This window comes from Bombina bombina, chromosome 1 (genome assembly GCF_027579735.1).
Source record: "Bombina bombina isolate aBomBom1 chromosome 1, aBomBom1.pri, whole genome shotgun sequence".
NCBI lineage: Eukaryota > Metazoa > Chordata > Amphibia > Anura > Bombinatoridae > Bombina > Bombina bombina.
Genome location: NC_069499.1, coordinates 996,231,654 through 996,257,204, shown reverse-complemented (window position 1 = coordinate 996,257,204; position 25,551 = coordinate 996,231,654). Strand labels below are relative to the sequence as shown.

At 39.2% G+C, this 25,551-nt stretch overlaps 1 protein-coding gene across 7 annotated transcripts in view; it reads left to right on the top strand.

Moving 5' to 3' along the window:
* Positions 1–25,551, top strand: part of RALGAPB (Ral GTPase activating protein non-catalytic subunit beta) — an 843,236-nt gene that overhangs the window by 105,357 nt on the left and 712,328 nt on the right. For all 7 annotated transcript variants that reach the window (XM_053712501.1, XM_053712446.1, XM_053712384.1 and 4 more), the window contains exons 5-6: positions 122–308; positions 24,066–24,197. In XM_053712501.1, the coding sequence (XP_053568476.1) occupies positions 122–308; positions 24,066–24,197 (319 nt within the window). The remainder of the gene's footprint in view (positions 1–121; positions 309–24,065; positions 24,198–25,551) is intronic.

Below are 25,551 nucleotides of genomic sequence, written 5' to 3'. Positions count from 1 at the left end.
ATTTATTTTAAACCAAATTAATTTAATACACTTCTATTTCAGTTTATGTAAGGCAGTGCTATTAAATTAATATATAACATCTAATAATGAATTAAGCATCTGCCAACATTTGTCTTATCAGGGGGGATTGCAGAGAGTCTAGCTGACAAACTTATTGGGGTCCTGTTTGAAGTCTGGTTCTTGGCATGTACTCGCTGCTTTCCAACGCCCCCTTATTGGAAGACTGCCAAAGAAATGGTTGCCAATTGGAGACACCACCCTGCTGTAGTAGAGCAATGGAGCAAAGCTATCTGCGCGCTAACCTCAAGGTAGTGAATTAATTCTTTAATTGTTTGAGTATTTTTACAGTTATTATTTGTTTGCTTTAACTTTTTAGTTGTTTTTTTTATTAAAATACACATTCACATATATGCCAGCAACATGTATAGATCCCATTTACATTGGATAGATTTATAACTTTTTAAATGTACTCTTATTTATGTAGAATATAAATCCTCTAAAACGAATTTAAAATTTCTTATAAACCAGTTCTTGCTCTGCAGCACTGTTGAATTCTTAACATTAAAGAGGGACACGAAACCCAAAATCTTATCTTTGCTCAGTTCCCTTGCTATCCTTTAGTAAAAAACAAACCTAGGTATGCTCAGAAGCTGGGAGCTAGCTGCTGATTGGTGGTTGCACATATATGCCTCTTTCCATTGGCTTACCAATGTTTTCAACTAGATGCTAGAAGTGCATTTATGCTCCTTTAATACAGAAAGTCAAGAGAATGAAGCAAAATTGGTAATGGAAGTAAATTGCAAAGTTGTTTAAAAATGTATGCTCCATTATCCGGGATCATCACACTTATCCTTATTTTTCTTCTCACCTAAGTATCACTGGAATTATTTCCTTTTTTTTTTTTTTTTCTCCTCTTCCACTTCACTTATAAGCGTTTCTTTTAAACGCCCTCCTCCTCACTATCACAAATAGACACGTGGCACATGGATACATTTCTTTCCATTCCATCCAAGACACCCTCCCCAAATATGGCAGCTAGGCACAGGGACAGGAAATCTAAGAGTACTCAAGAATCTGTCACCGAGTCACAATCAGTCTCAGCCCACACAGTAGTTCTGCCTGAACCCACTAACCTACAGAGCTTGGTTACTAGCATCTCAGAAGCTCTTGCACCCAAATTCGATGTCCTCAGGGCTGAAATTAAACAAGATATTTCCTCACTAACCCAAGAGATTAGACAATTGTCCAATAGACTGCAGGAAGTGGAACAGCGGGTGTCAGATCTTAACAACACGGTACAGTTCCAAATTGGAAACTTCGAGTAATAATATTCAAAAAATCTATTATAGGTTGGAGGATTTGGAAAATCGCTCTAGAAGAAACAACATTCGAATAATAGGCCTCCCAGAAGATAAACAATATGATAACTTATGTTTTTTCATATCAGATATACTCACAAAGGCACTCAAAATCCCTCCAACCTATCACCCGATCCTAGTGGAAAGAGCCCATAGACTAGGCACCCCCCGCCCAGATAACAAAAATGGCAATCGCCCTAGACCGGTTATTGCAAGACTACTTAACTTTCAGGATAAGAATATGATATTGCAATATTTTCGTAAAAATCAGCCAATCCTTATAGATAATGCCAGGATTTTAATCTTTCAAGACTTGTCGGCTTATACAGCCTCTAAGAGAAGAGAGTTGGCCCCGACATGCACCAAGTTCATACAGAATGGGCATCGTGCTACCATAATTTACCCCTCCAAACTTAGAGTTGTAGTAAATGATACAACACATTTATTTGAGGATGTCCAACTGGCTGAAAATGTTTTTTAAGACATTGAACCCACAACCTCACTAAGAGATGATTCCGTTATACAATGAGAAGATAGGTCTTATGACCGGGGAATCCCCCTGGGTTGGGGATGGTTTGTCTGGTTTGTGTACCTCTCCCCCTCTCTTTTCCTTCTTTTTTTTTTTTTTTTTTTTTTTGTTCTGTTTTGTTTTATTCTGCTTTTTTTCTTCTTTCATTGCTCTTTCTCCCCCCCCCCCCCCCGCGTAAATGGCACAAAAGATAAATAAACTAAAAATAATATCATGGAATGTGGGAGGCATTTCGACTCCTATTAAACGGAAGGCGATACTCGGTTTCCTACAAGAAACCCATCTAGATTTAGAGGAATCCTTAAAATTAAAGGCGCAATGGGTTAAAGAAGTTTTTCAGCACCAAGCGTTGGGAAAAAGAGGGGCGTGGCTATACTAATTGGGAAAAGATCCAAAGTGGAAATTCTGCACTCTGAGGCCGACTCCGGGGGGAGATATGTCCTGGTAAAGCTGAAGGTCGCCCAAACAACTTATACACTCTGCAATATATACGGACCAAATATTTCCGACTCAGAATTCTGGGACTCAGTTCAGTCAAAACTCTTACTAGCTAGTGAAGGACACCGGATCCTAGGTGGAGACTTCAACATGGCACCACAATGTCCTTTAGATAGACTCAAAAGTAACGTTAAACAGCTAAAGCAGAAAGCGTGACATATGGAAAATCCAGAACCCTGATACCCAGGATTACACCTGCCTCTCAGAAGCTCACAAAACCCTCTGTAGGATTGACCTATTTCTAATTGACGAATGCCTAGCCATAACAAAAGTAAAAGCAGGAATAATGCCAATTCTCCTATCCGATCACGGGCCTATCTCTCTGGAACTCCATCTTGGCCAGTCCAAGCCCAAAATGTCACAATTCTTTTTCCCCTATTACTTAACTACAGATTTAAAATTTAAAAAACGGGTCAGGAACAAGTTTATCGAATATGTTAATTTTAACGAGGAGTACATAGAGCGTCCAGATATATTCTGGGAGACTGCAAAAGCAGTGCTCCGAGGAGAAATTATTGCTTACACTGCTATCTTAACCAAAAAGGTGAAGTCAAGAGAAAGGGAAATGAACAACCAATTGATTAACTCATACAATCACTTTCTACTTGAAAAAAAACCCTTAAACTGGGCAAAATACATTCGCGCTAAGTGTCTGAGACACCTTTTTTAATGACTCAAACGCACAAAGAACTCAGGTTCCAAGCCAAATTATTCAGATTTGGCAATAAATCGGGAAAATGCTAGCTAAATTGGTGAAAAATTAAAGAAAAAAATCAAATATAGAAAAACTTCTACATAATGGGAAACAGATATCGAAGCCGGAAGAAATCTCCGGTTTACTTACAGAATACTTCCAAGATCAATATACATGCAGAGGTTATGATGCTGTGAAAGCTTCTGAGTTCTGGAGTAAAATCTCATACCCGACAGTCCCGGCCGAAGAGACTGCCACTCTTAACTCCCCTATTTCAAAAGAAGAGATAGAGAAAGTAATTTCCAAACTTTCCCCCAATAAAGCAGCAGGTCCGGATGGACTTCCGAATGAGTTCTATAAGATTCTATCAGTGGAAATAACACCCTACTTGGGCAATCTCTTCAACGAGATTTATGTCAATGGTAATCCGGTCCTACCCTCATTTTCCTCTTCATTTACAACATTGATTTTAAAAGGATGGAAGGATCCTATGCAAAAAGAGTCATATAGACCAATTGCTTTGCTAAATTCTGATTATAAAATCATGTCTACTATTTTAGCAAATAGGCTACAGACCATCCTAGCGAAATTGATTCATGTGGACCAAGCTGGCTTTCTTAATAAACGGAACTCTGCGGCTAAAATCAGAGAACTTCTTGTCACATTGGATTATATTCAGAACCTTCCTTCTTCCGTTGCGGAGAGAGTGGGCTTCCCGGACCTAGCTATCTTGTCAATTGATGCAGAAAAGGCGTTCGACTCGGTAATCTTTAATCATATAACAACATCTCTAACAAAATTTGGGATCAAAGGTAACTTTAATCAATCCTATACGAGATTGATAATAAACAACACTATTTCCACTTCGATTGCAGTAGACAGAGGGACACGTCAGGGATGCCCTCTCTCTCTGCTTCTTTTTGATATAGATATTGAGCCCTTGGCAATCATGATAAGGGAATCTCTTGAGGGTATAAAAATTCGAAACTATGAGATAAAAATCGGATTATATGCAGATGACCAACACAAAGCTAAATATACCAAAACTTCTTCAAATAACTGATCATTTTGGTTCCTTTTCAGGATGCAGAGTGAATAAATTAAAATCTGAGATACTCTGGCTTAGGAGAAATAACAGCTCTATCTTAAACATTCCATTCAGAGTGGTCACTGAATCTTTTAAGTATCTCGGGATCTACATACCAATTAATTTAAGAGATTTATATAGACTGAATATATCTCCTATGTTAACCAGCATTAAGGAGAAATAAAAAGACTGGCAGAACTTACCACTGTCTATTTCTGGCCGATCAGAATTATTTAAAATGGTTCTCCTCAAGCTTCTCTATATTCTGCAGAACGTCCCGTTAATCTTGTTAGAAAAAGATACTCGCTCTATTAACACTTCACTTAGACAATTCATATGGCAAGGGAAAAGATCCAAGATATCTCTCACTAAACTTACTGCACCAAGGGGATATGGAGGCTTAGCAGTGCCAAATATTAGACTTTACAATATTCGCTTTCTAGCACGCATAGTAACTGACTGGATTTTTACCAAGAACTATATTCTTAACAATGAGTTGGAACTTAACATCTGTGAACCATACCTTCCATTAGCCATGATTCACTCTCTCTACCAAAGGAACTCCCAGCAAATATCAAGGGACTTAAAACTATGTTTAACCCCATCAAGGCATGGTGGAAACTAACTAAGTCTCTGTCAATAACCAGTACTGTCTCGAAATATCTCCCCCTGATAGGGAATCCACAATTTCAAGCAGGTATATACTCAGTGGTTTTCAACCGTTGGCACAATAACGGCCTCTTTAGGCTAATTTACCTGATAGAGATAGAGAATGCATTAAGACCTTTGAAGAACTGAAGAATGAGTTCAATCTTCTCAACAAAGATTTCTTTGCATACCTGCAAATAAGACACTTTACTGTCGAATTAACCAAAGAGGCAGGTTTTTGCTGGGAGCTAGGTAAACTGGAAAACTGGTTAACCCTAACAAAAAACGACTATATGTCTATTGCCCCGTGCTACCACATACTTAGCGCTAGTAAAGGTGCCCCTACTCTGGATAAGATGGCAGCGGTATGGTCTTCCCTAATACCTCAGAGTAATATTGAGTTAAAAACTCTTCAGCTATCAATAAATAAAGTAGCATCGACTACGTTATCGGCTACATGGCGAGAGGCACACCTTAGGCTTCTCCATAGGGCTTATTTCACCCGGAGAAAGGTCTCAGAGTCCACAACCAACAATTTAATAAATGCCCTAAATGTTCCTACCCTGCGGCAGATTTGGCACACATGTTTTGGCATTGCCCAAAAATAAGAAGCTTTTGGAGTAAACTAGAATACTGTTTTAAAACTACTTTGAAAACCGAGACACTTTCTTTATCACTGTATCAAATCATATTATTCTTAAATACAGAAAATAGCTATCGGAGTAACGAAAAATTAGTAAATCTCTTCATTCTAGCCACTAGATACCTGATCTGCAAGAAATGGAAAATGAGAACATTGCCGACTATTTCTGAAGTCAAGAATTATCTGAAAAAATAATGTGTAATAGAATAAAAAGATACAAACATTGACAAGGAATCGGATGTAAGGAATTTCTTTAATAAATGGGCAGCTTTCATAAAAACATTCCATGATAGGGAAATTGACTACCTGATTTTTTTTGTAAAAATTTTTTTTCTCCTTCCATCCCCGTGTCTCTGTAATGTTGTGTATTGTTGTGGTTTGTCCTGTTCGGTGCGTGTTGATGTCTGATCGATAGTCTGGGCTCCAGTTGCTGATTTGATCAATGTTGAGACCAAGAAAGGGAGCAAACTGGGACATTAGAACGATTAGGAAAAACCTATTGGTAGATACACAAAGGTACCCTGAAGACTGATCTAAGATCTTACTGGATACTGTACCACATTGTATATCAAGCTCATATAGATTTCAGTCTGACTTTGTTATATAGGCTAGCATAGATCATTAACCTATGTAATCTTATGATGTCAATGACAACATTTATTAATTTGGTTTTTCCTTTCCTTAACCTGTTTTGTTGTTTTGTGTTTTTTTGTGTTTATGACCTGATGGTCATGACGGCTGAGAAAATATGATAAAACCCCAGCAGAGTATACAACTTATTTTTGTGAAATGTTGTTAATACTGATAATTATTCATTGCCTTTGATTTTATGTTATCTTTTTTATTTGTCTTTTTATTGAAGGTATCGGGCCCTGCGTGGCGCAAGATATATTTTTTTTTCTTTATTGTATATTATGCTGGTTGTAAATAAAAGTTTTAAAAAAAAATGTATGCTCCATCTGAATCATAAAAGAACATTTCTTTCATGTAATTAGCAAGAGTCCATGAGCTAGTGACGTATGGGATATACATTCCTACCAGGAGGGGCAAAGTTTCCCAAACCTCAAAATGCCTATAAATACACCCCTCACCACACCCACAAATCAGTTTTACAAACTTTGCCTCCTGTGGAGGTGGTGAAGTAAGTTTGTGCTAGATTCTACGTTTATATGCGCTCCGCAGCAGGTTGGAGCCCGGTTTTCCTCTCAGCGTGCAGTGAATGTCAGAGGGATGTGAAGGGAGTATTGCCTATTTGAATTCAATGATCTCCTTCTACGGGGTCTATTTCATAGGTTCTCTGTTATCGGTCGTAGAGATTCATCTCTTACCTCCCTTTTCAGATCGACGATATACTCTTATATATACCATTACCTCTACTGATTCTCGTTTCAGTACTGGTTTGGCTTTCTACTACAGGTAGATGAGTGTCCTGTGGTAAGTAAGTCTTATTTTCTGTGACACTCTAAGCTATGGTTGGGCACTTTTATATAAAGTTCTAAATATATGTGTTTAAACATTTATTTGCCTTGATTCAGGATGTTCAACGTTCCTTATTTTCAGACAGTCAGTTTCATATTTGGGATAATGCATATGAATAATTCAATTTTTTCTTACCTTAAAATTTGACTTTTTTTTCCTGTGGGCTGTTAGGCTCGCGGGGGCTGAAAATGCTTCATTTTATTGCGTCATTCTTGGCGCGGACTTTCTTGGCGCAAAAATTTTCTTGTCATTTCCGGCGTCATACGTGTCGCCGGAAGTTGCGTCATTTTTTTGACATTTTTGCGCCAAAAAATGTCAGCGTTACCGGATGTGGCGCCATTTTTTGCGCCAAAAGCATTTAGGCGCCAAATAATGTGGGCGGCTTTTTTGGCGCTAAAAAATTTGAGCGTCATTGTTGTCTCCACAATATTTAAGTCTCATTATTTATTGCTTCTGGTTGCTAGAAGCTTGTTCATTGGCATTTTTTTCCCATTCCTGAAACTGTCATTTAAGGAATTTGATCAATTTTGCTTTATATGTTGTTTTTTCTATTACATATTGCAAGATGTCTCAGATGGACTCTGAATCAGAAGCCACTTTTGGAAAAACGCTTAACTGAGTTTCAGTTCTACCAAAGCTAAGTTCATTTATTTTAAATGTTATAAATGTTTATCTTTAGCTATGGTTTGTAATAAGATATTATGTTATACTTTTACATGCGGAATCCATTAGTATTTATGCTTTATATATTTTCTTTTCTTACAAGAAATATTTAGAAGACTTATAAGAAATATTTTTCTGATTCTATGTTAAAGGCTTTGTCTGACTTCGTGCCTTCTAATAAAATTTTTAGGTCTTTTTCACTTCTTTTTTAATTATTGAAGTTTCAAATGACCAACAACATACTGATTTATCCTTCTCTGATGATGTTTTTTTCAGAAATTTTCTTCATCAGATATTGACACTAACAAATCTACTTTTTTATTATTTTTCAATTATTAAAATACATTTGTTCTTTGTTGAAAAGGTGTTGATTATTTTGGATATTAAGGTAACTAGTTCTTTAAGACTAGCTGAAATTATTTCTGCCTATTTATTTCTTTAGAGGTTTTCTTTCCAATTCCCTATACTAGGGAATGGAATAGGCTGAGAATTTTCTTTTATTCCTTCTTCAAAGGTTTTAAACTATATTCTTTGCAGTTAAACTCAATTTGGAGGGTTCTCCAATTTATTGGGGCTATCTCTAATTCTACTAATTATGCTATTGTTTCTATAGAAAAATAGTATTTATTTTTCTTTAGATAGTTGTATCTTATTTATGGAAAATTATTTAGTTTCAGGTACTTTTCTTGGTCCTGTGATTTATTTGGATATTGCAATTGCTTCATTTTCTCTGTTTACTTTAAGATAAAGTATCAGATTATGATTTATTTTAGCATTGTTAAAGGGACAACATTTACTAGACTAGGTGCTGTTGCATAATCAATAAATGCAGAACAACAAGACAAATGCAAGTCCACTGTATTGGCTGGTCCTTTAAACCGGACTATCATGCTAATAATTTCATTTGTGTCTTCATTTTATTGAATATTTTCGCAAATGAGGGTTAATCTGTCTTTAGCTTTTTTAGCTAGAAGAATTTTGTGATTTAAAAAAAAAAAAAAAAATCCATATTTCCTTTGTTCTAAGATAATCAATTATTTGTTTTATAATTGGATTCAATTCTTAACTGTTACTCTGGGCTTCAAGGTTGAGTTCTAAGACTAAAACTTTAAGCTTATACTAGTTTGGTTGTTCTTATTAAGGAACGAATTCCTGAGTTCTTTCCCAAGTAACATGTCTATAATTGGAGTTCGAAATCAGCTCCCTAATTTTGCGATGTACGTGGTTAAGGCTTCTTTGAAATTTATTTTGTCCAAAATTTCTTTGATTTTATTCCAGCAAGGCTAACACTTTCTTTAACTGTGTTTCTGTCCTATATATTTTGGGTACTGTTGAAGCATGGCTGGGCACCCATGGGGTTCAAGCGCTGCTCAGACCTGGAATCTTCTGGGGTATTTCTTCCAGTTTCTTTTGAGGAACCGGGTTTTGGAGTTTTATTCAAACTATTTTGCCTTTTTATGGTCTTTGATAGCATTATTTGTTTTCATTAGATACAATAAATGCATATTTTCATTTTTCTGTTTTCATTCAGATTATTTTCGGAGGATGCGGAATCTCATATGATTCACTTACTCTTAAGGACATAGTTAGAGGATCTTCTTTTCTAAAGCTCTTGATCCCTCACACAAGGGTCACCTTTTTTTAGGTTTCCAGATAGTTTGTGACACTGTCCTTGTCTCTATCAGACAAGGGATAATGTTATTGGGTTCTGTCTATCGGTACCTTTAGTCTCTATTATTTCCTTCAGTTGCTATATATGCATAGAAGTTTTAGGTCTTATGGCCACAGCATTGGATTCAATTCCCTTTTCTCATTTTCTCTAGAAAGAACCTTTTCAGTCTTTTATAAGTGTTGTTTCTTCAAGAACATGGTTGGAGGATCAATTTACCAAAAAGTTCGTTTGATTCCTCAGACAAGGGTAACCTTTTTAGGTTTCCTGATGGATTCAGTGTTCTTGATTCTGTCTCTGACGGACAAGAGGCGTCTGAAATTGGTTTCAGCTTATCGAAACCTTCAGTCTCAATCATTCCCTTCGGTAGCCTTATGCATGGAAATTCTAGGTCTTATGATTGCTGCATTGGATGCGATTCCCTTTGCTCGTTTTCACATGCGACCTCTTCAGCTCTGTATGCTGAACCAGTGGTGCAGGGATTATACAAAGATATCTCAATTAATATCTTTAAAACCGATTGTTCGACACTCTCTGACGTGGTGGACAGATCACCATCGTTTAGTTCAGGGGGCTTCTTTTTGTTCCTCCAACCTAGACTGTGATCTCAACAGATGCAAATCTGACAGGTTGGGGAGCTGTATGGGGGTTTCTGACAGCACAAGGGGTTTGGGAATCTCAGTAGGTGAGATTACCAATCAACATTTTTGGAACTCCGTGCAATTTTCAGAGCTCTTCAGTCGTGGCCTCTTCTAAAGAGAGAGTCGTTCATTTGTTTCTAGACGGACAATGTCACAACCGTGGCATATGTCAATCATCAAGGAGGAACTCACAGTCCTCTGGCTATGAAAGAAGTCTCTCGAATACTTGTATGGGCGGAATCCAGCTCCTGTTTATTTTCTGCGGTTCATATCCCAGGTATAGACAATTGGGAAGCGGATTATCTCAGTCGCCAAACACTACATCCGGGCGAATGGTTTCTTCACCCAGAGGTATTTCTTCATATTGTTCAAATATGGGGACTTCCAGAAATAGATCTGATGGCTTCTCATGTAAACAAGAAGCTTCCCAGGTATCTGTCCAGATCCAGGGATCCTCAGGCGGAAGTAGTGGATGCATTGTCACTTCCTTGGAAGTATCATCCTGCTCATATCTTTCCGCCTATAGTTCTTTTTCCAAGATTCTAAGGAACGTTCGTTTATTCTGCTGGTGGCTCCAGCATGGCCTCACAGGTTTTGGTATGCGGATCTTGTCCGGATGGCCACTTGCCAACCGTGGACTCTTCCGTTAAGACCAGACCTTCTATCGCAAGGTCCTTTTCTTTCATGTAATTAGCAAGAGTCCATGAGCTAGTGACGTATGGGATATACATTCCTACCAGGAGGGGCAAAGTTTCCCAAACCTTAAAATGCCTATAAATACACCCCTCACCACACCCACAATTCAGTTTTACAAACTTTGCCTCCGATGGAGGTGGTGAAGTAAGTTTGTGCTAGATTCTACGTTGATATGCGCTCCGCAGCAAGTTGGAGCCCGGTTTTCCTCTCAGCGTGCAGTGAATGTCAGAGGGATGTGAGGAGAGTATTGCCTATTTGAATGCAGTGATCTCCTTCTACGGGGTCTATTTCATAGGTTCTCTGTTATCGGTCGTAGAGATTCATCTCTTACCTCCCTTTTCAGATCGACGATATACTCTTATATATACCATTACCTCTGCTGATTCTTGTTTCAGTACTGGTTTGGCTTTCTACAAACATGTAGATGAGTGTCCTGGGGTAAGTAAATCTTATTTTCTGTGACACTCTAAGCTATGGTTGGGCACTAAATATATGTATTCAAACATTTATTTGCCTTGACTCAGAATGTTCAACTTTCCTTATTTTTCAGACAGTCAGTTTCATATTTGGGATAATGCATTTGAATTAATCATTTTTTTCTTACCTTCAAAAATTTGACTCTTTTTTCCCTGTGGGCTGTTAGGCTCGCGGGGGCTGAAAATGCTTCATTTTATTGCGTCATTCTTGGCGCGGACTTTTTTGGCGCAAAAAATCTTTTCCGTTTCCGGCGTCATACGTGTCGCCGGAAGTTGTGTCATTTTTTTGACGTTATTTTGCGTCAAAAATGTCGGCGTTCCGGATGTGGCGTCATTTTTGGCGCCAAAAGCATTTTAGGCGCCAAATAATGTGGGCGTCTGATTTGGCGCTAAAAAATATGGCCGTCGCTTTTGTCTCCACATTATTTTAGTCTCATGTTTCATTGCTTCTGGTTGCTAGAAGCTTGTTCTTTGGCATTTTTTCCCATTCCTGAAACTGTCATTTAAGGAAATTGATCAATTTTGCTTTATATGTTGTTTTTTTGTCTTACATATTGCAAGATGTCTCACGTTGCATCTGAGTCAGAAGATACTACAGGAAAATCGCTGTCTAGTGCTGGAGCTACCAAGCTAAGTGTATCTGCTATAATTTTTGGTATCTGTTTCTCCAGCTGTTGTTTGTATTGCATGTCATGACAAACTTATTAATGCAGATAAAATTTCCTTTAGTACTGTTACATTACCTGTTGCTGTTCCGTCAACATCTAATTTTCAGAGTGTTTCTGATAAACATATGAGATTTTATTTTTTAAATCCATTAAGAAGGCTATGTCTGTTATTTCTCCTTCTAGTTTACATAAAAGTCTTTTAAAACTTCTCTTTTTTCAGATGAATTTTTAAATGAACATCATCATTCTGATACTGATAAATCTTTGTATTTGTTCAATATGGAATTTATTCGTTCTTTATTTAAAGAAGTATTAATTGCATTAGAAATAGAGGATTCTGGTCCTCTTGATACTAAATCTAAACGTTTAAATAAGGTTTTTAAATCTCCTGTAGTTATTCCAGAAGTGTTTAATCTCCCTGATGCTATTTCTGAAGTAATTTCCAGGGAATGGAATAATTTGGGTAATTCTTTTACTCCTTCTAAACGTTTAAGCAATTATATCCTGTGCCATCTGACAGATTAGAGTTTTTTTGGGACAAAATCCCTAAGGTTATGGGGCTGTCTCTACTCCTGCTAAATGTACTACTGTTCCTACGGCAGATAGTACTTTATTTAAGGAAAATTGAATCCTTTCTAAGAAAAGCTTACTTATGTTCAGGTAATCTTCTTAGACCTGCTATATTTTTAGCGGATGTTGCTGCAGCTTCAACTTTTTGGTTAGAAGCTTTAGCGCAACAAGTAACAGATCATAATTTTATAGCATTATTATTATTCTATAACATGCTAATAATTTTATTGGTGATACCATCTTTTGATATCATTAGAGTTGATGTCAGGTATATGTCTCTAGCTATTTTAGCTAGAAAAGCTTTATGGATTAAACTTGGAATGCTGATATGTCTTCTAAGTCAACTTTGCTTTCCCTTTCTTTCCAGGGTATTAAATTATTATCTCAATTGTTTCTGGAAGGAAGGGAACTTTTTTACCAAAGGATAAAAAATCTATGGTAAATTTAGGTCTAATAGTCTTTTTCGTTCCTTTCCTCACAACAAGGAACAAAAGCCTGATCCTTCATCCTCAGGAGCGGTATCAGTTTGGAAACTATTTCCAGTTTGGAATATATCCAAGCCTTATAGAAATCTATAGCCAGCTCCTAAGTACCCATGAAGGTGCGGCCCTTATTCCAGCTCAGCTGGTATGGGGCAGATTACGTTTTCTTCAAAGAAATTTGGATCAATTCCGTTCTCAATCTCTGGTTTCAGAACATTGTTTCAGAAAGGTACAGAATTAGCTTCAAGTTAAGGCCTCCTGCTAAGAGATTTTTTTCTTTCCCGTGTCCCAGTTAAAACAGCAAAGGCTCAGCATTTCTGAAATGTGTTTCAGATCTAGAGTTGGTTGGAGTAATTATGCCAGTTCCAGTTCTGGAACAGGGGCTGGGGTTTTATTTTATCTCTTCATTGTACCAAAGAAGGTCAATTCCTTCAGACCAGTTCCGGATCTATCAATATTGAATCGTTATGTAAGGATACCAACATTCAAGATGGTTACTGTAGGACTATCCTGCTTTTTGTTTAGCAAGGGCATTATATGTCTACAATAGATTTACAGGATGTGTATCTGCATATTCCGATTCATCCAGATCACTTTTAGTGTCTGAGATTCTCTTTTTAGACAAGCATTACCAGTTTTTTGGCTCTACCATTTGGCCTAGCCTCAGTTCCAAGAATTTTTTTCAAAGGTTCTCGGTGCCCTTCTTTCTGTAATCAGAGAACAGGGTTTTGGTATTTCCTTATTTGGACGATATCTTGGTATTTGCTCAGTCTTCTCATTTTCGAAGAATCTCATACGAATCGACTTGTGTTGTTTCTTCAAGTTCATGGTTGGAGGTTCAATTTACCAATCAGTTCATTGATTCCTCAGACAAGGGTAACCTTTTTAGGTTTCTAGATAGATTCAGTGTCTATGACTCTGTCCTTGTCAGACAAGAGAAGTTTAACATTGATATCAGCTTGTCAAAACCTTCAGTCACAATTCATTCCCTTTGGTAGCCTTATGCATGGAAATTTTAGGTCTTAGGACTGCCGCATCAGATGCGATCTCCTTTGCTCGTTTTCACATGCGACCTCTTCAGCTCTGTATGCTGAACCAATGGTGCAGGGATTACTCAAAGATATCTCAATTAATATCTTTAAACCGATTATACGACACTCTCTGACATGGTGGACAGATCACCATCGTTTAGTTCAGGGGGCTTCTTGTTCTTCCAACCTGGACTATAATCTCAACAGATGCAAGTCTTACAGGTTGGGGAGCTGTGTGGGGGTATCTGACGGCACAAGGGGTTTGGGAATCTCAGGAGGTGAGATTTCCGTTCAATATTTTGGAACTCCGTGCATTTTTCAGAGCTTTCCAGTCTTGGCCTCTTCTGAGAGAGAGTTGTTCATTTGTTTTCAGATAGACAATGTCACAACTGTGGCATACATCAATCATCAAGGAGGGACTCACAGTCCTCTGGTTATGAAAGAAGTATCTCGAATTTTGGTTTGGGTGGAATCCAGCTCCTGTCTAATCTCTGCGGTTCATATCCCAGGTATGGACAATTGGAAAGCGGATTATCTCAGTCGCCAAACGTTGCACCTGGGCGAATGGTCTCTTCACCCAGAGGTATTTCCTCAGATTGTTCAATGTGGGAACTCCCAGAAATAGATCTGATGGCTTCTCATCTAAACAAGAAACTTCCCTGGTATCTGTCCGGATCCCGGGATCCTCGGGCGGAGGCAGTGGATGCATTATTTTCTTCCTTACAAGTGTCATCCTGCCTATATCTTTCCGCCTCTAGTTCTTCTTCCAAGGGTATTCTCCAATATTCTAAAGGAATGCTCGTTTGTCCTGCTGGTAGCTCCAGCATGGCCTCACAGGTTTTGGTATGCGGATCTTGTCCGGATGGCCTTTTGCCAGCTGTGGACTCTTCCGTTAAGACCAGTCTTTCTGTCTCAAAACCTTAATTTTAAGGTATGGAGTTTGAACGCTTGATTCTTGGTCAAAGAGGTTTCTCTGACTCTGTGATTGATACTATGTGACAGGCTCGTAAATTTGTATCTAGAGAGATATATTATAGAGTCTGGAAGACTTATATTTCTTAGTGTCTTTCTCATCTTTTTTCTTGGCATTCTTTTTGAATACCGAGAATTTTACAGTTTCTTCAGGATGGTTTAGATAAAGGTTTGTCCGCAAGTTCCTTGAAAGACAAATCTCTGCTCTTTCTGTTCTTTTTCACAGAAGGTTTGCTAATCTTCCTGATATTCATTGTTTTGTACAACCTTTGGTTCGTATAAAACCGGTCTTTAAGTCAATTTCTCCTCCTTGGAGTTTGAATTTGGTTCTGGCGGCTCTTCAAGCTCCTCCTTTTGAACCCATGCATTCTTGGGTCGTTATATTACTTTCTTGGAAAGTTTTGTTTCTTTTGGCCATCTCTTCTGCCAGAAGAGTCTCTGAATTATCTACTCTTTTTTGTGAGTCTCCTTTTCTGATTTTGCATCAGGATAAGGCGGTGCTGCGAACTTCTTTTGAATTTTTTACCTAAGGTTGTGAATTCTAACAACATTAGAGAAATTGTGGTTCCTTCATTATATCCTGATCCTATGAATTCTAAGGAGAAATCATTGCATTCTTTGGATGCTGTTAGAGCTTTGTAATATTATGTTGAAGCTACTAAGTCTTTCCGAAAGACTTCTAGTCTATTTGTCATCTTTTCCGGTTCTAGAAAAGGCCAGAAAGCTTCTGCCATTTCTTTGGCATCTTGGTTGAAATCTTTATTTCATCATGCCTATGTTGAGTCGGGTAACACTCCGCCTCAAAGGATTACAGCTCATTCTACTAGGTCAGTTCTACTTCCTGGGCGTTTAGGAATGAAGCTTCGGTTGATCAGATTTGCAAAGCAGCAACTTGGTCCTCTTTGCATAATTTTACTAAATTCTACCATTTTGATGTGTTTTCTTCTTTTGAAGCAGTTTTTGGTAGAAACGTACTTCAGGCAGTGTTTTCAGTTTGAATCTTCTGCTTATGTTTTTTCATTAAAATTTTATTCTGGGTGTGGATTATTTTCAGCAGGAATTGGCTGTCTTTATTTTATCCCTCCCTCTCTAGTGACTCTTGCGTGGAAAGATCCACATCTTGGGTAATCATTATCCCATACGTCACTAGCTCATGGACTCTTGCTAATTACATGAAAGAAAACATAATTTATGTAAGAACTTACCTGATAAATTCATTTCTTTCATATTAGCAAGAGTCCATGAGGCCCGCCCTTTTTTGTGGTGGTTTTGATTTTTTTGTATAAAGCACAATTATTCCAATTCCTTATTTTATATGCTTTCGCACTTTTTTCTTATCACCCCACTTCTTGGCTATTCGTTAAACTGAATTGTGGGTGTGGTGAGGGGTGTATTTATAGGCATTTTAAGGTTTGGGAAACTTTGCCCCTCCTGGTAGGAATGTATATCCCATACGTCACTAGCTCATGGACTCTTGCTAATATGAAAGAAATGAATTTATCAGGTAAGTTCTTACATAAATTATGTTTTTTCCATCAGGTTCTCAAATCCTTCAATTTGAAGGTATGGAGATTGAACGCTTGATTCTCAATCATAGAGGTTTCTCTGACTCTGTGATTAATACTATGTTACAGGCTTGTAAAACTGTATCTAGGAAGATATATTATCGAGTCTGGAAGATTTTCATATCTTGGTGTTTTTCTCATCTTTTTTCTTGGCATTCTTTTAGAATTCCTAGAATTTTACAGTTTCTTCAGGATGGTTTGGATAAGGTTTGTCTGCAAGTTCCTTGAAAGGTCAAATCTCTGCTCTTTCTGTTCTTTTTTTCACAGAAAGATTGCTAGTCTTCCTGATATTCATTGTTTTGTACAAGCTTTGGCTCGTATAAAACCTGTTAAGTCAATCTCTCCTCCTTGGAGTTTGAATTTGGTTCTGGGGGCTCTTCAAGCTCCTCCGTTTGAACTTATACATTCGCTAGACATTAATTTACTTTCTTGGAAAGTTTTGTTTCTTTTGGCCATCTCTTCTGCTTAGAAGAGTTTCTGAATTATCTGCTCTTTCTTGCGAGTCTCCTTTTCTGATTTTTCATCAGGATAAGGCGGTGTTGCGAACTTCTTTTAAATTTTTACCTAAGGTTGTGAATTCTAACAAAATTTGTAGAGAAATTGTGGTTCCTTCATTGTGTCCTAATCCTAAGAATTCTAAGGAAAACTCGTTACATTCTTTGGATGTAGTTAGAGCTTTGAAATATTGTGTTGAAGCTACTAAGGATTTCCGAAAGACTTCTAGTCTATTTGTTATCTTTTCCGGTTCTAGGAAAGGTCAGAAGGCTTCTCCCATTTCTTTGGCATCTTGGTTAAAATCTTTGTTTCATCATGCCTATGTCGAGTCGGGTAAAACTCCGCCTCAAAGGATTACAGCTCATTCTACTAGGTCAGTTTCTACTTCCTGGGCGTATAGGAATGAAGCTTCAGTTGATCAGATTTGCAAAGCAGCCACTTGGTCTTCTTTGCATACTTTTACTAAATTCTACCATTTTGATGTGTTTTCTTCTTCTGAAGCAGTTTTTGGTAGAAAAGTACTTCAGGCAGCTTTTTCAGTTTGATTCTTCTGCTTATAATTTCAGTTTTTTTCATTATAAGATTTAAACTTTATTTTGGGTGTGGATTATTTTCAGCGGAATTGGCTGTCTTTATTTTATCCCTCCCTCTCTAGTGACTCTTGCGTGGAAGATCCACATCTTGGGTATTCATTATCCCATACGTCACTAGCTCATGGACTCTTGCTAATTACATGAAAGAAAACATAATTTATGTAAGAACTTACCTGATAAATTCATTTCTTTCATATTAGCAAGAGTCCATGAGGCCCACCCTTTTGTGGTGGTTATAAAGCACAATTATTCCAATTCCTTATTTTTTATGCTTTCACACTTTTTTCTTATCACCCCACTTCTTGGTTATACGTTAAACTGATTTGTGGGTGTGGTGAGGGGTGTATTTATAGGCATTTTGAGGTTTGGGAAACTTTGCCCCTCCTGGTAGGAATGTATATCCCATACGTCACTAGCTCATGGACTCTTGCTAATATGAAAGAAATGAATTTATCAGGTAAGTTCTTACATAAATTATGTTTTTGGGTTTCACGTCCCTTTTTTAAAATGTGCTTGATGGGTTACACAGAAACATTTACTGGGAGCTAAAATTTATACACACTGTTTAGAATTTTACTTGGAGCAGAGATTAACGGAGGATGTCATGGAAAATATTAAAACATGAATTCCAACAGATTTGACAAAATTGTTGTCCATTTGTATAGAACACATGATCAAGCACAGACCGTTAAAATTGTATTTAAACATTAACAAACCTTTTACTAATATTAATATATAATCCTTACTTTCTCCAACATAGGTGTGTCCGGTCCACGGCGTCATCCTTACTTGTGGGATATTCTCTTCCCCAACAGGAAATGGCAAAGAGCCCAGCAAAGCTGGTCACATGATCCCTCCTAGGCTCCGCCTACCCCAGTCATTCTCTTTGCCGTTGTACAGGCAACATCTCCACGGAGATGGCTTAGAGTTTTTTAGTGTTTAACTGTAGTTTTTATTATTCAATCAAGAGTTTGTTATTTTAAAATAGTGCTGGTATGTACTATTTACTCAGAAACAGAAAAGAGATGAAGATTTCTGTTTGTATGAGGAAAATGATTTTAGCACCGTAACTAAAATCCATGGCTGTTCCACACAGGACTGTTGAGAGCAATTAACTTCAGTTGGGGGAACAGTGTGCAGTCTCTTACTGCTTGAGGTATGACACATTCTAACAAGACGATGTAATGCTGGAAGCTGTCATTTTCCCTATGGGATCCGGTAAGCCATGTTTATTAAGATAGTAAATAAGGGCTTCACAAGGGCTTATTAAGACTGTAGACTTTTTCTGGGCTAAATCGATTCATTATTAACACATATTTAGCCTTGAGGAATCATTTATTCTGGGTATTTTGATATGATTATATCGGCAGGCACTGTTTTTGACACCTTATTCTTTAGGGGCTTTCCCTAATCATAGTCAGAGCCTCATTTTCGCGCCGGTATGGCGCACTTGTTTTTGAGGACAGCATGGCATGCAGCTGCATGTGTGTGGAGCTCTGATACATAGAAAAGTCTTTCTGAAGGCATCATTTGGTATCGTATTCCCCTTTGGGCTTGGTTGGGTCTCAGCAAAGCAGATTCCAGGGACTGTAAAGGGGTTAAATATAAAAACGGCTCCGGTTCCGTTATTTTAAGGGTTAAAGCTTCCAAATTTGGTGTGCAATACTTTTAAGGCTTTAAGACACTGTGGTGAAATTTTGGTGAATTTTGAACAATTCCTTCATACTTTTTCGCAATTGCAGTAATAAAGTGTGTTTAGTTTAAAATTTAAAGTGACAGTAACGGTTTTATTTTAAAACGTTTTTTGTGCTTTGTTATCAAGTTTATGCCTGTTTAACATGTCTGAACTACCAGATAGATTGTGTTCTGACTGTGGGGAAACCAAGGTTCCTTCTCATTTAACTATATGTATTTTATGTCATAAAAAAATTTAGTAAAAATGATGCCCAAGATGATTCCTCAAGTGAGGGGAGTAAGCATGGTACTGCATCATCCCCTCCTTCGTCTACACCAGTCTTGCCCATACAGGAGGCCCCTAGTACATCTAGTGCGCCAATACTCCTTACTATGCAACATTTAACGGCTGTAATGGATAATTCTATCAAAAACATTTTAGCCAATATGCCCACTTATCAGCGAAAGCGCGACTGCTCTGTTTTAGAAAATTCTGTAGAGCATGAGAACGCTGATGATATGGTTTCTGAAGGGCCCCTACACCAGTCTGAGGGGGCCAGGGAGGTTTTGTCTGAGGGAGAAATTTCAGATTCAGGAAACATTTCTCAACAAGCTGAACCTGATGTGATTACTTTTAAATTTAAGTTGGAACATCTCCGCGCTCTGCTTAAGGAGGTGTTATCCAATTTGGATGATTGTGATTATCTGGTCATTCCAGAACCACTATGTAAAATGGAAAAGTTCTTAGAGGCCCCGGGGCCCCCCGAAGCTTTTCCTATATCCAAGCGGGTGGCGTACATTGTTAGTAAAGAATGGGACAGGCCCGGTATACCTTTAGTACCTCCCCCCATATTTATAAAATTGTTTTCCTATAGTCGACCCCAGAAAGGACTGATGGCAGACAGTCCCCAAGGTCGAGGGGGCGGTTTCTACTCTACACAAGCGCGCCACTATACCCATAGAAGATAGTTGTGCTTTCCAAGATCCTATGGATAAAAAATTAGAAGGTCTGCTAAAGATGTTTGTTCAGCAAGGTTCCCTTCTACAACCAATTGCATGCATTGTCCCTGTCACTGCAGCCGCGTGTTTCTAGTTTGATGAGCTAGGAAAGGCGATTATTAGTAATTCTTCTTCTTATGAGGAGATTATGGACAGAATTCGTGCTCTTAAATTGGCTAATTCTTTCACCCTAGACGCCACCTTGCAATTGGCTAGGTTAGCGGCGAAAAAATTCTGGGTTTGCTATTGTGGCGCAGAGCGCTTTGGTTAAAATCTTGGGCAGCGGATGCGTCTTCCAAGAACAAATTGCTTGACATTCCTTTCAAGGGGAAAACACTCTTTGACCCTGACTTGAAAGAGATTATCTCTGATATCACTGGGGGCAAGGGCCACGCCCTTCCTCAGGATAGGTCTTTTCAAGACCAAAAATAAACCTAAGTTTCGTCCCTTTCGCAGAAACGGATCAGCCCCAAGGGCTACGTCCTCTAAGCAGGAAGGTAATACTTCTCAAGCCAATCCAGCCTGGAGACCTATGCAAGGCTGGAACAAAGGAAAGCAGGCCAGGAAACCTGCCACTGCTCCCAAGACAGCATGAAATGCGGGCCCCCGATCCGGGACCGGATCTGGTGGGGGGCAGACTCTCTCTCTTCGCTCAGGCTGGGGCAAGAGATGTTCTGGATCCTTGGGCGCTAGAAATAGTCTCCCAAGGTTATTCTCTGGAGTTCAAGGGGCTTCCTCCAAGGGGGAGGTTCCACAGGTCTCAGTTGTCTTCAGACCACATAAGAAGACAGGCATTCTTACATTGGGTAGAAGACCTGCTAAAAATGGGAGTGATTCATCCTGTTCCATTAGGAGAACAAGGGATGGGGTTCTACTCCAATCTGTTCATAGTTCCCAAAAAAGAGGGAACGTTCAGACCAATCTTAGATCTCAAGATCTTGAACAAGTTTCTCAAGGTTCCATCGTTCAAGATGGAAACCATTCGAACACTTCTTCCTTCCATCCAGGAAGGTCAATTCATGACCAAGGTGGATTTCAAGGATGCGTATCTACATATTCCTATCCACAAGGAACATCATCGGTTCCTAAGGTTTGCATTCCTGGACAAGCATTTCCAGTTCGTGGCGTTTTCTTTCGGATTAGCCACTGCTCCTAGGATTTTCTCATAGGTACTAGGGTCCCTTCTGGCGGTGCTAAGACCAAGGGGCATTGCTGTAGTACCTTACTTGGACGACATTCTGATTCGAGCGTCGTCCCTTCCTCAAGTAAAGGCTCACACGGACATTGTCCTGGCCTTTCTCAGATCTCACGGATGGAAAGTGAACGTGGAAAAGAGTTCTCTATCTCCGTCAACGAGGGTTCCCTTCTTGGGAACTATAATAGACTCCTTAGAAATGAGGATTTTTCTGACAGAAGCCAGAAAAACAAAACTCCTAGACTCTTGTCGGATACTTCATTCCGTTCCTCTTCCTTCCATAGCGCAGTGCATGGAAGTGATAGGTTTGATGGTAGCGGCAATGGACATAGTTCCTTTTGTGCGCATTCATCTAAGACCATTACAACTGTTCATGCTCAGTCAGTGGAATGGGGACTATTCAGACTTGTCTCCGAAGATACAAGTAAATCAGAGGACCAGAGACTCATTCCGTTGGTGGCTGTCCCTGGACAACCTGTCACAAGGGATGACCTTCCGCAGACCAGAGTGGGTCATTGTCACGACCGACGCCAGTCTGATGGGCTGGGGCGCGGTCTGGGGATCCCTGAAAGCTCAGGGTCTTTGGTCTCGGGTAGAATCTCTTCTACCGATAAATATTCTGGAACTGAGAGCGATATTCAATGCTCTCAAAGCTTGGCCTCAGCTAGCGAGGGCCAAGTTCATACATCAACCATCAGGGGGGAACAAGGAGTTCCCTAGCGATGGAAGAAGTGACCAAAATCATTCTATGGGCGGAGTCTCACTCCTGCCACCTGTCTGCTATCCACATCCCAGGAGTGGAAAATTGGGAAGCGGATTTTCTGAGTCGTCAGACATTGCATCCGGGGGAGTGGGAACTCCATCCGGAAATCTTTGCCCAAGTCACTCAACCGTGGGGCATTCCAGACATGGATCTGATGGCCTCTCGTCAGAACTTCAGAGTTCCTTACTACGGGTACAGATCCAGGGATCCCAAGGCGGCTCTAGTGGATGCACTAGTAGCACCTTGGACCTTCAAACTAGCTTATGTGTTCCCGCCGTTTCCTCTCATCCCCAGGCTGGTAGCCAGGATCAATCAGGAGAGGGCGTCGGTGATTTTGATAGCTCCTGCGTGGCCACGCAGGACTTGGTATGCAGATCTGGTGAATATGTCATCGGCTCCACCATGGAAGCTACCTTTGAGACGAGACCTTCTTGTTCTAGGTCCGTTCGACCCACTCCAGCTGACTGCTTGGAGATTGAACGCTTGATCTTATCAAAGCGAGGGTTCTCAGATTCTGTTATTAATACTCTTGTTCAGGCCTGAAAGCCTGTAACCAGAAAAATTACCACATAATTTGGTATATCTGTTGGTGTGAATCTGCAGGATTCCCTTGGGACAAGGTTAAGATTCCTAAGAGTCTATCCTTCCTTCGAGAAGGATTGGAAAAAGGATTATCTGTAAGTTCCTTGATGGGACAGATTTCTGCCTTGTCTGTGTTACTTCACAAAAAGCTGGCAGCTGTGCCAGATGTTCTAGCCTTTGTTCAGGCTCGGGTTAGAATCAAGCCTGTTTACAAAATTTTGACTCCTCCTTGGAGTCTCAACCTAGTTCTTTCAGTTCTTCAGGGGGTTCCGTTTGAACCCTTACATTCCGTTGATATTAAGTTATTATCTTGGAAAGTTTTGTTTTTGGTTGCAATTTCTTCTGCTAGAAGAGTTTCAGAATTATCTGCTCTGCAGTGTTCTTCTCCTTATCTGGTGTTCCATGCAGATAAGGTGGTTTTGCGTACTAAACCTGGTTTTCTTCCAAAAGTTGTTTCTAACAAAAACATTAACCAGGAGATAGTTGTGCCTTCTTTGTGTCCTAATCCAGTTTCAAAGAAGGAACGTTTGTTGCACAACTTGGATGTAGTTCGTGCTCTCAAATTTTACTTAGCAGCTACTAAGGATTTCAGACAAACTTTGTCTTTGTTTGTTGTTTATTCTGGTAAACGGAGAGGTCAAAAAGCAACTTCTACCTCTCTCTCCTTCTGGATTAAAAGCATTATCCGATTGGCTTATGAGACTGCCGGACGGCAGCCTCCTGAAAGAATCACAGCTCACTCCACTAGGGCTGTGGCTTCCACATGGGCCTTCAAGAACGAGGCTTCTGTTGATCAGATATGTAAGGCAGCGACTTGGTCTTCACTGCACACTTTTTCTAAATTTTACAAATTTGATACTTTTGCTTCTTCTGAGGCTATTTTTGGGAGAAAGGTTTTGCAAGCCGTGGTGCCTTCCATTTAGGTGACCTGATTTGCTCCCTCCCTTCATCCGTGTCCTAAAGCTTTGGTATTGGTTCCCACAAGTAAGGATGACGCCGTGGACCGGACACACCTATGTTGGAGAAAACAGAATTTATGTTTACCTGATAAATTACTTTCTCCAACGGTGTGTCCGGTCCACGGCCCGCCCTGGTTTTTTTTTAATCAGGTCTGATAATTTATTTTCTTTAACTACAGTCACCACGGTAACATATGGTTTCTCCTATGCAAATATTCCTCCTTAACGTCGGTCGAATGACTGGGGTAGGCGGAGCCTAGGAGGGATCATGTGACCAGCTTTGCTGGGCTCTTTGCCATTTCCTGTTGGGGAAGAGAATATCCCACAAGTAAGGATGACGCCGTGGACCGGACACACCGTTGGAGAAAGTAATTTATCAGGTAAACATAAATTCTGTTATTTGTTGGTAATAATAAGTTGTTGCCCCCCTTTCTAGGTTGCTTCGCTTCACCTATGGTCCATCGTTTCCTCCCTTTAAAGTGCCAGAGGAAGATGCTAATCAAATTCCAGCTGAGATGGATAATGAATGTGTGACACAGACCTGGTTTCGTTTCCTCCACATGCTAAGGTACTCGAACTAAAACTTATTCAGATGTTCTGCTGTAAATACCAAAGATTCTTGTCGTCTTTGTATGGACATGTGTTATCATATAGAAACAAAACAAATGAAAAAGAATGATCACCAAAACAAATGTTTCTCGGTGTTTAAATTTTCTTTCATACAGGTGGTGAGAGTCGATTCCTGGAAATTACTCTTCTCTGCCACTAGGAGGAGGCAAAGTTTCCCAAACCACAAGAGCCCTATTAAACCTCACACATACCTCAATCTTTATTTTGCCTCCTCTGGAGGTGGTTGAAGAATGAAGATGTGATTTTGGAGCGCTAAATCCCTTAAAGCTGTTCGTTTTCCCCCCCTTTATTTGATGAGCGTTATCTGCCCTTTGGATGTTATGTTTTTTTCCCGCTTTGTTTTGCAGTTTGGTTTAGCGTGCATTGTACCCGTGAGTTTATTTAAAGCTACTTAGGAGGGGTTAAGGGATTAAGATTTCTAATGCTGTTTCTTTCGGTATTAGCTCACCTTTTGTTTGTTCGTTACAGGAGAATATTAATTTTCTTTTACCTACTGTGAAAAATATTATCAAGGCTGCAGTATCTGAGGCGCTTGCTGCTCTCCCACCTTCAACCTAAAGTGTAAAAGATCAGTTCAAAATTTACTTCTACTAGCAATATGTGCCTTGAGACGAGGGATACTGTTATGTCTTCAGGTGATGAGGAATCTTCAATTGATGTTGAACCTGATATTTCCTCTTTTGTTTAAAGTTGAACATATTCGTTCTCTAATTCATTTACTCCTTCTGCAAGTTGTTATATCCTTTGCCTGCTGTTAATATTGATTTGTGGGAAACAGTTCCCAAGGTGGATGGCACCATTCCTCTCTGGCTAACTGTACTACTATTCCTTTGGAATACTGTAATTCTTTTAAATACTCTTTAATTAAAAATTAGAGTCTTTTCATAGAATGTTCTTTTTTCAAGCAGGGTATTTGCTCAGACCAGTTCTTTCTATTTTTGATGTGGCTGCTGCTTCAACTTACTGGTTGTCTAGTCTTTAAGGACAGTGTTCTAATGGCTCAGTCACTCAGCTAGTGATAATATTTTAGGTTTACTCAAGAGTGCCAATTCTTTAATTTGTGATGCTTTATTTGATATTATGAAAAGTATGTCTTTGGCAGTCCTTGCTAGGAGAGCCTTATGGCTTCGTCCCTGGTCTGCTGATATGGTGTCAAAATCCAGATTATATCTTTCCTTTCAGGGAAATAAGTTGTTTGATTCTGATTTAGATTCTCTTATATCTACTATTACTAGAGGTTAAGTGACTTCTTCCATAGGACAAAAAGTCCAGAGGAAATCTAAAGCTTCTAA